Below are 13,313 nucleotides of genomic sequence, written 5' to 3'. Positions count from 1 at the left end.
TCGTGCGGCGAGCAGGGCTAACCCTAGCCTAGGGTCGGCGCCTAACTGGGCCCCTAGGGGGTGACATAGTCGGCCAAATACCTAGGGTCCATCGTGAGCTGAGAAAGACCTCTTGGGCAGAGTTTGAAATCCGCTGCACCTTCAAACCTGCGCTGTAGATTATTTGGACTGCACAACGGGGACCATTGCGTGCAGTCACCTATGCAGATCGAGCGCCTAAATGCCATATCGAGCGATTATTACCATATACGGTAGGTTGTTCCCATCCCTGGCAAAATTGGAGGGCCCAAAAATAAATAACTCGGTCAGTTTTGAGAATTTTGGAAATCCCTCTGACCGTTTTGTTCCCCTGATGAAAAGGAGTCGATTGGTCAGATGGATAAGGATTTGGGCAAGAATTGAAGTGTCCAATGTCTTGTTCAAAAGTAGCGGTGACTAGACGCCCCGCTCCATAGCACTGTCGCGCGGCCGGCACGATTCGGCCTACGAACGGTCATTCTCCTCCCAGTGGCACTCGACTCCCAAGAGCCGAACGCTCAGAGCTTTAGCACGATGTCACCCGACACTAGGAGTCTACTTATCCGATCCACGGACGGCTCAACACAAGCAGTATCGCGACCCAGCAGAGACACGAACCTGCAACCTTCTCACGCGCCGGGAGCGACGGAAGTACGCACAGAGGGCGAACAGGAACCAGTCGTCCACAATCCGAGCACACACAGAAAAAAATGGCAGCTGGAACAAGGTGACTGGCACCCGTCTATTGGAGCGTACAAACTAGCATATCGTACAAGCGGCACAGCGGCACCCAGTCTTCGTAATGGTCGTTCAAACACAGTCGTCTCCGATGCCCCGCGCTCACGGGAGCGCGTTGATCTGCTGCTGCATCTGACCGTACACGGTCGACACCGCGGGGCAGCCCTGGCCGGGGCCGTGGAGGTTCTGGAGCGTGCTGAGCAGCGTCGCGATGCGCGCCTGCTGCTCGGGCTTCGAGTTGCCTGTCGGGAACGGCGCGGCGATCGGCGGGTTGTTGATCATGTGGCCCGCGTTCACGTTCGCGTTAAGGCTCTGCAAGAGGGGAGGACGTGGTCAGCGACGAGCATACACGGGCCGCAAAAGAAGAGACGTACAGCGATGAACTGGTCGCGCGGTGGCGGGCAGGCGCAAGGGATGAGGACGCCGTTGACACCACGGCAGTTACTGTGGGCATGCGTTCAGTACTGGAGGAGTCGTAGTGCGGGTCAAGCGGGAGTTTCTTACCCAGTGCCGTCCGCGCCGGTTCCGGCGACAACGCCGAAGTCGGGCACAAGTGCGGGGTTGACGTCGCGCGCCTTAATGGCGGACGGGGCGGCGTAAACGGAGGAGACGGCAGCGGCGGCGACGAAGAAGATGGTGGAGAACTTCATGATGATAAGAATGTAGGGTGCGTGGGTGACTGTGGTCGTGAGGGTTTGAGAGAATATGCTAGAGAGCGACGAGTAACAGAAGAGGGAGCGGGCGGAAGAAAAAGGGGAGTACGCGCTGCGTAAGAAGGTTGAAGACGTTCCAGCTGTCGAGTTGGTTGAGGTACCCAGCTCGGGTTTATATACTCCGGCGCTGGCGCGTGCGCCCCGGTGAGCGGACGCAGTGGTCGCAGAGTGTTCGCCGAGCGCTGAATGGCACGGAACAGCCTCGGCCACCCGTGGTTTCGGATCACTGCGCTTTCCCTGATAGAGAGGAAAGCTGTACGACTGACAGCTGAAGCGGCATCAACATCTATTGCGCATTGTTGGTCCACGTCGCACTCACCGCATCGCAGGGGGCCACCGTAGTATCATGCAGAGGGAATTTACATTGTAACGCCTCATGATCAGCATGAGCATTGAGCATGAGCCTTGAGGTGGTTCATCATGTAGCTCAATCGCTTCCATCATCGATTGCGACCTGGAGACGATTGACTGTGAGCGCAAGTTCATCGTGGACCCACGAGCCTTGTGCTTACCGCATCACTTCGAACCTGGGCATCAGCATTACAGCTTTCGCATCTTCGAAGGTGGAGCCCTTCTTGACGTGGATAAAACGATATTCCGTCAGTCGCGTTGCACATCATCACGGCGCAGCTAAAAGACGCACTATGAGCCCTCGAGATCATTACGACTTGATGGCACTCACATACCTGCACAGCTAGGCTATGATTAATGTGCCTCGCCTCGCTCGCGCTGTCAAAGGGGCGCATCGTAAATAGCGTTCGTAGAGCCCTGAACAGTGAACTCACACCGCTAGCGGATGCTATCTGCGGGCGCCGGGTGGTACCTCAACGTTCAAGGATGGTCAGAAAAGCCTTGTTGTGATGTGGACAGCTTTGCTAGATGCGTGCTGTTTAAAATAGTGTTAAGAGACTGCTGTAACCTCTTTAAATGGTAAATATAAATGGAAGGAGATGAGGTGGATTGTATGGGGATTGTGCTGGATTGTGCTGATACCGAAAAGTCGTGATGGGAAGGATAGGGGAAGGAGGGATGTACACAGGCCGTTATTTGCAAATAGTCGATCTCGAACGGAAGAGGAAGGACACAACTAGATAATATGCAGGAGGACGCACAACAACACGACAACCGATCAAGTGATGAAATACTCAGTGGAGAAGGTCAGGTTCCAAAGCGCGCGAGCTCGTGGTCGGGCAACCGTCCCGCGTCGCCCGCGCGCTCAAAAAGCTCCAGCCTTCCCCCACGACACAGGAGGCTCAGCCGCCCACGCTGGCCATGCGCGCGCACTGCGCGCCGCACGGCCCCTAAGACACGCACCAGCTGGCGGAGCGCGCGCTGCATGCGTGCGTCGCGGTCAAAGCGCGTGAACGCGGGCGCCGCGCGATGGTGCTTCGCGACGTCCGTGAATAGCCCGTTTTGGTGCACCGCGAGGAAGAAGTGCGGGGTCTGCGCGAGGAGGAGCTGGGTGTAGGTTTCGTGCCATTTGTGTGCAAGGAGACCCTTTGGAGAGCGTGTGGCGAGTTCGATGAGGGAGGATTGGGGGACTGGGGCGCCTCCGCGGACGACCGTGAGGCTGGTGTCCGAGTGAGGGGAAGGTGAGCGGTGGGTGGGATGGGATGATGATGAGGGTGAACGCAGTGTGGAATGGGATGGTGATGTTGGGGACGAGAGAGACAGGTTGGCGAGCAGGTCTGAGGGGTCTTCGTCGTCAATGAGACACGCGTCCACTTCGTAGCGTACCACCAGCCTCAAGCCTTCGAGGTCCTACACGGAGCCAGCGTCAACGAAGCGATGATATGACGGCGAAGGGAGCCACTCACATACTGCACGATGCGGTTGTGGTATTTACTTGACTGACATCCTGGTCTAGGGGCCGTCGCGGCTTCGTCGAAGTTGTTTCTGCACCCGTACTTCGGTGGGTTCACATACTGACATGTGCGGGTGTCCCACCGCTCCACTAGAGCCGTCTTCTTCCCGCCCAGCTGCAGGTCTAGCCTGAAATCTGGGACCCCGCGCGCGGCTGTAGGCATGCCATCTGGCGCTGCCGGATTACGTGAACCAGCTTTATCGTTCGTTGTACTAGTAGCTTGAGTGTTCCGGTTTGTGTTCCGCGACTGTGCCGTCTCCGCAGCCCACGCCCATCGCAGGAGCTTGCGCAGGCTGCTCCGGTCGAGGACGAAGTCCACCGCGCCCCAGTCCATGGTCGTGTCCGCGTTATCTTCCGCTACGACATCGACGGCGCGGAAGAGCGGGATCAGCGTGGACGCGGAGCCCATGCAATACCCGTTAGGATCGAAGATCTGCAGTCCGGAGTCGAAGGGCACGCGGAAGGGGAGAGGGCGGTCACGCCATCTTGGCGGAGAACCTAGTTCACAATCGTCGGAACGGTGGCGTATCCATGAGTGGAGTGCATACCTGGGACGAGGATGGTGGGCTGCGGGGCATCCTCCCAGCTGTACGCCCCGAGGCACTTGAAGCCCTCGAGCCTCACTGGGGTGCTGCCATCGACGTCCGCATCGATCTCGATCGCCTGAAGTGCGGTCGGGGCCAGCCCTTCCGTCACGTCGGCGTCCGGTACGAGATCTGGCTCGGTGTTGGAGGTCGAAACGGTGTTGGTGTGCAGCCGCGGGACGGGGTAGTGCTGAGCGCGAGGGGGCATTATCGTCGCGGTAGGAGAAAGCTGTGCCGGTGAGCATCCGCAGGAGGGGTGCGGATCGCTGGAGGTGCAGCTTTGGCAGCAGCTTTTATGTACTCCGTCAGAACTTCTGGTTGTCTGCTGCAGTGACAGAGATTGAGCGTTGAAGGTGTTGCAGTGCTGCAGCACGAAAGTAGCTGCGGTACCTAGACCCTATGTACGGGTGTCTGAAATTCGGGCGTTTTCAGTGAGATCGTATGGTTCTTGGAGAGAAGATGAACGCACCTCGCAGACTTCGGGAGCATTGCTGCCACAGCACGGTGTGCTGCGGGAGATGAGCGCGCACGAGAAGTCCAGGGAACACTCACCAACGCATTCAAGGGTGTGCTGCGGTGCGGATAGAGCGACATCGCAAACATAGATCTATGATACCCAAGCGAGCGACCTACAGATACACGATATTACGCATGTTTCTTCTCGTCTTACACCTGTGCTTTCTTTGCCGCCGCCAGGCCAGCATCCCGGAGCTGTTCGAGTGCATTCCACGCCTTTCCAGACGTGATGCTTTCCCGCGCCTTCGCCACCCCATCCTTCAGATCCTCCGCGATACCCGCAACGACCAGCAGCGCCGCTGCGTTCAGCAGCACGAACTCGAGAACGGGCGTCAGGCGTCCCGGGATATCGCTCCCACTCCGCAGGAGCGCCTGGAACGTCGCCGCATTCTCCCCGGGGGTTCCCCCGGCCACGCTCGCGAGCGGGTGTGCCTGCAGCCCGAAGTCGCGCGGGTGCACGAGGCGCTCGGTGACGACGCCGTTGTTAAGTTCCCAGACGTGCGTGTCGCCCGCGCAGGAGATCTCGTCGAGCCCCTCCGCGCCGCAGACCACAAAGGCGCGTTGCACGCCGCCTTCTTGCAGCGAATGCGCGAAGGTCGAGCCGAGCTCCCGCTCTGCGACGCCGAGGACCATGCCGCGTGGACGGGCGGGGTTGATGAGCGGCCCGAGGACGTTGAACATGGTTCGATGGCTGCGCCGTATGGTCAGCCACATGTAAGCTATGTATGTAGATGGGGGACGCACGGGAGCGCTTTCCGGTAGGGCGCGATCATCGCGAGCGTGGGGTGGTATTGCGGCGCCATGATGAAGGTGAATGGCACGCGCGCGATCGGGAGCGGAGTGTCGACGGACGGGGGAGTGAAGTAGCATCCGAGTGACTGTAGGAGATCTGCAGAGCCCGAGGAGGACGTCGAGGCGCGGCTCCCGTGCTAAAATTTGATCAGCATATGGTCTTGTTCGATACGTAGCAAGTATGAGAAATGAATATACGACTGAAAGTGCATGCGGAGTGACGACCAACACAGAGTCACTCTCACTGAGACGGATGCCTCCCACTCGGACCAATGCTCCCGGAGTATTCCGAGCGTACCACCGCCAACCACATATCGCAGACGTTTTTGTGTGGCTCATTCTTTGGTACGTGACCTGTAGTTGGACTCGTCCAGTGGGCTTGATAGAAACCGCTGAAGATACTATCTGGACAGGGTCGCCCGAGGTCCAACAAGCATGCCAAATCGCGTTGTGGTCAACGTACGCAATACGTCGTGCCACACGTGCTGGAAGGCTCGCGCGACGTACGTGGATAGACATGTGCGGAGCTGCCGTTCTGCAGGGTAGAGCACCTATTCCTCGTACTCGACGAGCACAACAGCGGCAAGCTCGCTCGACCTCATCATATGGCTCCTGAGTCCTCGGCACAGTGACTCTCATGAATCTGGTACATACTCGTGCATGCGTCCTCTCTCGCTCAAGCAGATCACATTATGGTCTGCTTAGTGGAGGTACAGAAATAGGCAGCATACGACGCTTCTCATGGTACAGCCCTTGAGGCGGGACAAGAATAGGGCGGACATTTTTGGAGGATATGCGGCAGCACGTACCTTGACCACTCGTGCACCCGCGCCGGCAGCTACGATCGCCGCAGTGGTGCTCACGTTGAATGTGTTATGGCCATCTCCGCCCGTGCCCACGATGTCGACCACAAAGTCCTCTTCGACGCCTTCCACCGCGGCCTTCAGCGCACGCTTGCGCAGCACATTCGCCGCGGCGGCCAGGAACTCCGGCCTGCGCTCGACACGCTCGATGTGGAGCGCGGTGAGGAAGGAGCCGATCTGGACGGGCTGGACGACGTCAGGGGTGAAGATGCACTCGAGCGCGGCGGAGAGGTCCGCGGCGGTGAAGTACTCGGGTGTCTTGACGAGCTTGCCGAGGAGCGCCTTGAAGGACTCCTGGGAGACGGGCGGGGCGGCGGACATGGTGGGTGAGAGAGGAGTGGGAACGGATGACTCGTGCAGCAGCGAGGGTCGCTCGAGTCGTCGTGCTTTTTCTATCCCCCTAGTAGAGTCTCCGCTCGATGGAAGTGAGATCGTTGTGTATGTTCCGAGTACATGGTCGGAACAGCAGGTATTTTCGCGCGGTTGGAATGGGTGGTGGATGGGACAGGAAGACGTTTGGTAGCCGACAGGCGTGCGCCCGAACTGCGCAGACTCCTCCGCCGATCCCTGCGCGCTTCGTCTTCGCAACGTCCAAGGCGCACTCTTCCCGCTCGACGACGCAGGAGGGCTGCCATATAGTGATACATTCCATGCGCGCTGAGACCAGAGCGAGCCAGTACCACCGCTCACGCCGCTGGAGGGGGAGAGCGGAGGCGGGACGGGCGCCGGCGGTGAGCGGTGGGAAACGACGGTTGCGACGTCCGGAAACAGGAACAAACACACGCTCTTTACTCCACTCCACCATCTCCCTCTCTCCCTCTCGTCCTCGCCCTCCCCGCCCACCTCGCCACCCTCGGCGCCCTTCCTTAGCTTCCACTAATCGCACACCTCGCTCCCGCCCTCGAGCTCGCCGGCTTTCGACTCGCCATGTTCGTCTACAGCCTCCTCGCCCTCGCCCTCGCGGCTGCCCCTGCTGCGGCCATCGACTACACTGCCGCGCACAACGTCACCCCCATCACTGGCACCTGGAGTTCAGGCTCGAAGGCAGTCCTTACTGGAGTACGTCGCGCCGTCTTCTGTGTTGTGTAGATGCAGGTCTCACATTGGGCGCTAGAACTTTGCAAACCCTGCCAACCTCTCCTTCAACTACCCCAAGAACACCGGTGTCTCGTATGCATTGTGAGTTCCCTCCGAGTTTCTGCGATCCGGAGTGATCCTGAGACCTATTCAGCTCCGATGCTGGGTTTTACGAGGTCGCTCGCTACCGGTTCAACAGCAATGGTGAGTTTTCATACTTCATTCTCCACCCACTGCGTCCTTGCGACCGATACATGTTTCGAACCTTCACTGCGAATATGTGCCGCAAACACCGTGAAGCGCGTAAGCACTTTGAGTGATTGCGGGCATCTCATCCCGCGTCTCGATTCGTGCGATTCTCGGGGGCGCAGGGGCCGTGGATTTGCGTGAGTCGTCAGGGTGCATGCTGAACCATTTGCGCGAAGGCTCGAACCCAACATGCATCACCGGCGTCCTGAACTGGCACCACGGCACCTTCCAGCTTGTGGATAACGGCTCGATCGTCCTCACGCCGTTCGGCGACGGATACCAGCAGATCCAGGACCCGTGCGCTGCGGAGTCAAACTTCATCGAGGACTACAACAAGACGGAGCTGCTCAGCCAATGGCAGATCTTCAATGACCCCGTCGACGGCCCCAAGCTCCACCTCTTCGAATCGGACGGCACGCCCGTCGCGCCGCTCTACCAGGTGTACTCGACCGCGAACATGCTGCCCACGGAGAAGCTGCGGAACGTGACCGCGGTCGCCGACGTTTCAAGCCTCCTGGCGCTGAACACGAACACGGGCGCGCGGAGCTGGACCCCTGCGAGCGCCGTGGCGATGGTGTCGAGCGTGTTCGCCCTCGGGCTCGCCTCGCTCGTCCTCTAGAGTCCGGACCGTCACGACGATGTTTCCCTCTATCTCTATCCACTTTTGCACACACATTCACGTCTCCTCTTTGCCCGCGCGTCGCTTAGCTCTGCCGTTACACACCACCCCTTCCACGTACGTACGCCCCCGGGCTCCGCGCGCCGTTGCCCGCTTCACAGACACTTGATTGCATTCCATACGATACCCCCAGTACGTGCGTCGTGTCGGCCCGTGCATACATACGTTTCGGCAGCGGGCGTCATGACCAACACGCCTGCGTTGTAATCTACCCTCAGAAACACCGCAGCTGTCGCTCATGCAACGTCCGTGGGAGGTGTGGAGCGGTGACGGTGTCGTGCGGCGAGTCGCTGCTGCGGCTGTGAAAATAGTCTGCCCAGGAAGAGGCCGCTGCGGTGTGGTGGCTGGGCATGTGCCACCACGGCCGGTGCTGCTTCTCCTATGTGTAGGCCATGTGGTACGTGCACGTCTCCGGATTACATCCTCCCCGTCTCTCCGTGAGCTTGACCCGCGTGGTTGCTGTTGGGTCAGTCCGTTGCTGTTGTCAACCCATGATCTTTGACATGCTGATACGTGATGCTAGCTGCCTGCAGATGTCATCCTTGCGCGCCGGGCGTTACTCGGCGAATGGCGCGGATGGACCTGCGCATGCCGGCTCTGTTCAACGGCCCGACACCGTGCTCAGCTCTAGTCTAAGTGCACCGTCAGCCTCACCGGAATCTCAGTGCATACCGCATCCGTCTTTCTTTCAGAAACCGAAGGCGACGGAGTGACGGCCATTTCAGTTCGTCTAACACGCGCGCGACAGGATCATATGCTCCACGCCCGCCGGTGATTCCAACTGCAGCATCGCCGCGCACGAAGCCACCTGTGCGGCCACTCCACCACGGGACGGCAGTTCAGGATGCGCCCCTGATGCGCACGAGCGTCCAAACGTCGTACGTTTCATCTTACCCGCGAACCTCGAACTTGACAATTCGAAAGCGCCGCGCGGCTACGAACATAGCGCACGGGGTGGACGCACTCGGAGTCGACCGAGGAAATCGGACCGCCAGGTCGAGCACGATACGCGCTTCCCGTGTTGGCGACCCTCCCTTCTCGGCCGGCTGCGTGCTGGGAACGTAGAGGGGTGGTAGATCGTCGAGCGTATCTGTGCTGACGTGGCCTCGAATTTCGGACCGTCACGACGCTACTTGTGGTACCTCGGCGGGTTTACTACACATGCGCATATGGCATGCGTAGACAGCGAAGGTGCCAGTCGTGGATGTTACATCTGAGTAAGTGAGTAGAATTGACTACGATGTACCCTGTTTTCTCTGCGCTGACCTTGTGAATATTGATGCTCCTCCGCCGGCGGTCAAGACCTTCGTACGCGTCTATCACCTGGTAGGGAGAATCGATATGTAGCGGAGTATGATGAATATGTGGAAGTCGGTGAAGAGCACGGTGGTGGGGGATAGGTCGAAGATTTGCAGGTGAGCGCTCCCAAATCGTAAGGATCTGGAGCACTTCCACTTACTTTGTTTCTTTCGACATCCCCTTCGTGTCTCGGATGAATGTGTTGGCCGGCTGAACCGGCGCAAAATGCGTATCAATGCGAATTTTGCTAGTGTACGGTCACGATACTTCGCCGCGCCGATCGGATTACTCCCATGAAATTGCAGGTATGTCCGCGAATATCTCGCACACAACGAGCGAGTTGCTGACTATCGTGTTGGGCACTTAGGCCGGCTCGGGGGATAATGCGTCCTTCTTGAGCAACAGCACGCTTGTTTGTCAGCAGCGGCCTCTGCCGGGTAAGCGGGCACGGTGCCGTTGCGTACACATCAGTGAAATCGACAGCTCCGCGGACGCAAGTTGGGTCAGGATCGTCCCCGAGTCCCTTCAAACTTTCAAAATGGGTGTGGGCGTTATACTAGGTACGCGCTAGAGGAGTGCCCGATCTCCTCGCGACTTTATAGTCCGATGTCGGCCTAATAATGGGTTGGCTGCTTTGGCATCGCAGTGAAACCACTTCCTCGCCGTCCTTGCTGCTGTGGGCGACCATTTCAAACCTCACTGCGCAAGCTTTCCGTGTCTTGGGCGTGTATGGCGGAATGTCTTCCAGCCAGTGCGGGCGCCCGCGTTGCATATAAATGTGCGCAGCCGTCGACAAGGATGCACAACAAGGATCACCAACACCTCGCTGCGGCACCCACAACTCGAGATGTCTACTCCCCGTATCTGGTTTAGTGAGTACAACCTGCGCTCCTCACAACGATACGCACTAATGACCTTCCTAGTCACCGGCTCCTCCACCGGTTTCGGCCGTCAGCTCACTGAGCTCGTCCTCGAGAAGGGCGAGAATGTCGTCGCTACCGCCCGCCGTCCGTCTGCGCTCGACGACCTCAAGGCGAAGTACCCGGCCTCGCGCCTTCTCGTCGTCAAGCTCGACGTGAACAACAAGGACGAGATCATCGCGGCCTTCAAGCAGGCGCAGGAGGCGTTCGGGCGGATCGATGTCGTCGTGAACAATGCCGCGTGGGGCGCACTCGGGGAGGTCGAGGCGAGCCGCGACGAGGACGTGCGCGCGATGTTCGAGACGAACGTGTGGGGCGCCGCGAACGTGACGCGCGAGGCCGTGCGCTTCTTCCGGGACGTGAACTCGCCTGTCGGCGGACGTTTGCTGCAGATATCGTCTATGGCTGGGTTTGCGTCCATGCCGTCATGGGGGTTCTACTCAGCATCTAAGCACGGTGTGTAGCTCGGAATTGCTGCACGTATCCACTCACGATGCTGAACGGTACGCAGCGTTCGAGGGTCTCACTGAGGGTCTCGCGTCGGAGATTGATCCCGCTTGGAACATCAAGGTAAATACCCATGTCTTGATATTCTCGGACATTATTAAACCGCTCTCTTGTGCAGATCACTATTATCGAGCCCGGAGGTTTCCGCACGGAGGGCAAGGAGAAGGTCGTGTTTGCGCCCGAGCACCCCGCGTACAGCAACCCGAACCTCCCCGTCACCCAGATGCGCAAGCACTGGGACTCGTTCAGCCCCAAGGGCGACGCGAAGAAGGGCGTCGACGCGTTCTACAAGATCGCCTCTCTGGAGAACCCGCCGCTCCGCGTGCCGCTAGGCAAGGACAGCATCGCGATGCTGCGGAAGAAGATCGCGTCGCTCACGGCCGACGTGGACAACTACGAGTACCTCTCCGAGGACTTGGAAGTCGATGAGTAAATCATTAGACACTCTCGATGTTACTAGTACGTCATATGCACGATTCGATGTTCGTGGAGATCAGGCGCTACAGCTTTGCGGTACCTTGAACAGTCATGCTGAAATTTATTACGCGACTAAAGAGATAGGGCAACTCCTTTGAATCATCGTACCTGATCATGATGTCACAGTCGAGACCTGCAGCGGACAGGTTTACGTTTGACCTTCAAGCTCTCGAAGTCAAACTCCCTTTGGGGTATCTAATGTAGTCTTGTGAGTACTGTATCCTGCCATTTAGCTTGATTGGGAATCTTATGCAGCTCTTTTGTTCGGACATGAGGTCACGCAGCTGTATAAATCGCGCAGTCGTTTCTCATCCGACTGGGGTGTGCAGCTATATGGTTTCTTAGTATCCACTACCAAGGCTCTCCCATTCCGAACTCGTAGGTCAAAACCCTTATCGACCATGTGCGCCCGTTCGAGAACTCTGAAGAACGCCATCGTGGCATGTCTATAAGACGGAGCTGTTGGCCAGGTCGAGTGTTCAGCCACCGATCCCCTACCGCGACGATGCCGTCTACTCGAGTCTGGCTGGGTAAATACACCCAACCCCATTCACGCTCTCATCTAAACGACGTCTAGTTACCGGTGCATCATCTGGCTTCGGCCGCATCATGTGCGATACCGTGCTCAAGAACGGCGACATAGTCGTCGCAGCAGCCCGCCGTACCCACATGCTCGACGACCTCGTAGCCCAGTACTCAACCGCCCGCGTCCTTGTTGTTAAAACAGACGTCGTCCAGCCTCAAAGCGTCTCCCAGACGTTCGCCCGAGCGAAGGACGCGTTCGGCCGCATCGACGTCGTCTTCAACAACGCCGGGTACACGCACCTGGGAGAGGTTGAGAGCGTTCAAGACGTCGATGCGCGCGCGTTGTTCGATACGAATTTCTGGGGCGCGGTCAGTGTCACCCGCGAAGCTGTCAAGTTCTTTCGCGAGTCCGACCCCCCTGGCGCTGGCGGCCGTCTCCTACAGATGACGTCCATGTATGGGATTGCGGGCGTGCCCTGCTCGGCTTTCTATTCCGCTTCGAAGCACGGTAAGCAGCATAATATCAGTATCGCGGGAGGCACGTCTGATGCTGAATGGACGACACTATCAAAGCTCTGGAAGGATTTACGAAGAGTATCGTCCAAGAGCTCGACCCGGCTTGGAACATCAAGGCGAGGTCGTCTCTCATCTGACGTGACGCACGGCGCTCAAAGTGGGCTCGCTCAGATCACGCTGCTGGAGCCGGGCGTCTTTCAGACCGAGCTTACGTCCAATTCGTTGAAGTGGACGCCACCGCACCCCGCATATCTCACATCTCCGCTAACGAGCGCCACGCGGGAGGGCTGGGACGGGCGAGTCTACCCGGGGAACACGACAAAGGCCGTGGATGCATTCTATCGAGTAACGGCGCTCCCGGAACCGCCGCTGCATTTCATCCTGGGGACGGACGCCATCCCATTGATCAAGAATGAGTTGGCTGAGCTTGGGAACGACCTGGCGCGCTACGAGTCATGGTCGGACGATGTTGTGCTCACGCCTGGAGAGGGCTCTGCGCCTGAAACTATCTGAGGCAACATGGGGATGAAACGGTGAGACTTCACTGAGTACCCATGGCGTGCATGCCCTCCGGGAGTCGTATGCCGTACTGATCAAAATTCGCCAGAGTGATGTCAGCTTTACAATATGTCGCTCTGTACGTTTCAATCGAAGGGCACCAGCCCTACTGCGCTGTGACCAAGTACACCTGGCCCAGAATGTTTGATCACAGTTTGGCGCCGCTCCTTCGCTCACTCCTTTCAGTAGCCCCGAGTCAATCAACTTTATACCGCCCAAGTATCCCAGGAAAAAAACAGATAAAGAACGGACATATCCAATCAATGTAGCTGACTTTGCAGATAGAACAACGGCTCTACATAATACAAGTCGTCATACTCGCAGTGCTCCTGACGCTGGAGTTCCCGCAAATCGGATAGTTCGCCGTTTGACTTGCAAACCCTCATGGTGTGTGCTCGTTATAGTTCTGTCGGTTCGG

At 58.3% G+C, this 13,313-nt stretch overlaps 6 protein-coding genes across 6 annotated transcripts; 3 read left to right on the top strand and 3 right to left on the bottom strand.

Moving 5' to 3' along the window:
- Positions 1-858: 858 nt before the first annotated feature.
- TRAVEDRAFT_40647 (uncharacterized protein) lies at positions 859-1,406 on the bottom strand (the record flags this gene model as incomplete). Its single annotated transcript, XM_008046505.1, has 3 exons — positions 859-1,068; positions 1,131-1,200; positions 1,261-1,406. 3 exons carry the CDS (start codon positions 1,404-1,406, stop codon positions 859-861), a joined length of 426 nt encoding a protein of 141 aa, XP_008044696.1.
- Positions 1,407-2,311: 905 nt separating this feature from the next.
- TRAVEDRAFT_156067 (uncharacterized protein) lies at positions 2,312-4,130 on the bottom strand. The gene is made up of 3 exons (XM_008046658.1): positions 3,882-4,130; positions 3,287-3,831; positions 2,312-3,230 (listed from the first exon to the last, which is right to left on the bottom strand). The coding sequence occupies exons 1-3, from the start codon at positions 4,123-4,125 to the stop codon at positions 2,628-2,630; spliced, it is 1,392 nt and encodes a 463-aa protein (XP_008044849.1). The 5' UTR covers positions 4,126-4,130; the 3' UTR covers positions 2,312-2,627.
- Positions 4,131-4,502: 372 nt separating this feature from the next.
- TRAVEDRAFT_156387 (anthranilate phosphoribosyltransferase TrpD) lies at positions 4,503-6,569 on the bottom strand. Its single transcript, XM_008046657.1, has 3 exons — positions 6,035-6,569; positions 5,178-5,362; positions 4,503-5,124 (listed from the first exon to the last, which is right to left on the bottom strand). Exons 1-3 carry the CDS (start codon positions 6,407-6,409, stop codon positions 4,584-4,586), a joined length of 1,101 nt encoding a protein of 366 aa, XP_008044848.1. The 5' UTR covers positions 6,410-6,569; the 3' UTR covers positions 4,503-4,583.
- A 299-nt stretch (positions 6,570-6,868) lies between these two features.
- Positions 6,869-8,033, top strand: TRAVEDRAFT_67409 (uncharacterized protein; the record flags this gene model as incomplete). The annotated part of the gene is made up of 4 exons (XM_008046656.1): positions 6,869-7,147; positions 7,203-7,267; positions 7,320-7,369; positions 7,537-8,033. The coding sequence occupies exons 1-4, from the start codon at positions 7,016-7,018 to the stop codon at positions 8,031-8,033; spliced, it is 744 nt and encodes a 247-aa protein (XP_008044847.1). The 5' UTR covers positions 6,869-7,015.
- A 1,615-nt stretch (positions 8,034-9,648) lies between these two features.
- Positions 9,649-11,252, top strand: TRAVEDRAFT_175388 (NAD-P-binding protein; the record flags this gene model as incomplete). The annotated part of the gene is made up of 6 exons (XM_008046655.1): positions 9,649-9,697; positions 9,760-9,952; positions 10,039-10,264; positions 10,316-10,768; positions 10,824-10,882; positions 10,938-11,252. Exons 3-6 carry the CDS (start codon positions 10,240-10,242, stop codon positions 11,250-11,252), a joined length of 852 nt encoding a protein of 283 aa, XP_008044846.1. The 5' UTR covers positions 9,649-9,697; positions 9,760-9,952; positions 10,039-10,239.
- A 653-nt stretch (positions 11,253-11,905) lies between these two features.
- TRAVEDRAFT_53729 (NAD-P-binding protein) lies at positions 11,906-12,850 on the top strand (the record flags this gene model as incomplete). Its single annotated transcript, XM_008046654.1, has 1 exon — positions 11,906-12,850. One exon carries the CDS (start codon positions 11,906-11,908, stop codon positions 12,848-12,850), a length of 945 nt encoding a protein of 314 aa, XP_008044845.1.
- Between the last annotated feature and the right edge of the window lie 463 nt (positions 12,851-13,313).

Source organism: Trametes versicolor (genome assembly GCF_000271585.1).
Source record: "Trametes versicolor FP-101664 SS1 unplaced genomic scaffold TRAVEscaffold_14, whole genome shotgun sequence".
NCBI lineage: Eukaryota > Fungi > Basidiomycota > Agaricomycetes > Polyporales > Polyporaceae > Trametes > Trametes versicolor.
The sequence above is the reverse complement of the archived record's forward strand: the minus strand, read 5'-3'. Positions and strand labels throughout refer to the sequence as shown.

Coding starts and splice junctions, on each gene's coding strand:
- TRAVEDRAFT_156387 (XM_008046657.1), bottom strand. CDS start 6,409: ATGTCCGCCGCCCCGCCCGTCTCCCAGGAGTCCTTCAAGGCGCTCCTC. Junction 5,363..6,034: donor CGGGTGCACGAGTGGTCAAG/GTACGTGCTGCC, acceptor ATCAAATTTTAG/CACGGGAGCCGCGCCTCGAC. Junction 5,125..5,177: donor CCCTACCGGAAAGCGCTCCC/GTGCGTCCCCCA, acceptor CATACGGCGCAG/CCATCGAACCATGTTCAACG.
- TRAVEDRAFT_156067 (XM_008046658.1), bottom strand. CDS start 4,125: ATGCCCCCTCGCGCTCAGCACTACCCCGTCCCGCGGCTGCACACCAAC. Junction 3,832..3,881: donor GCCCACCATCCTCGTCCCAG/GTATGCACTCCA, acceptor ATTGTGAACTAG/GTTCTCCGCCAAGATGGCGT. Junction 3,231..3,286: donor ACAACCGCATCGTGCAGTAT/GTGAGTGGCTCC, acceptor GGCTCCGTGTAG/GACCTCGAAGGCTTGAGGCT.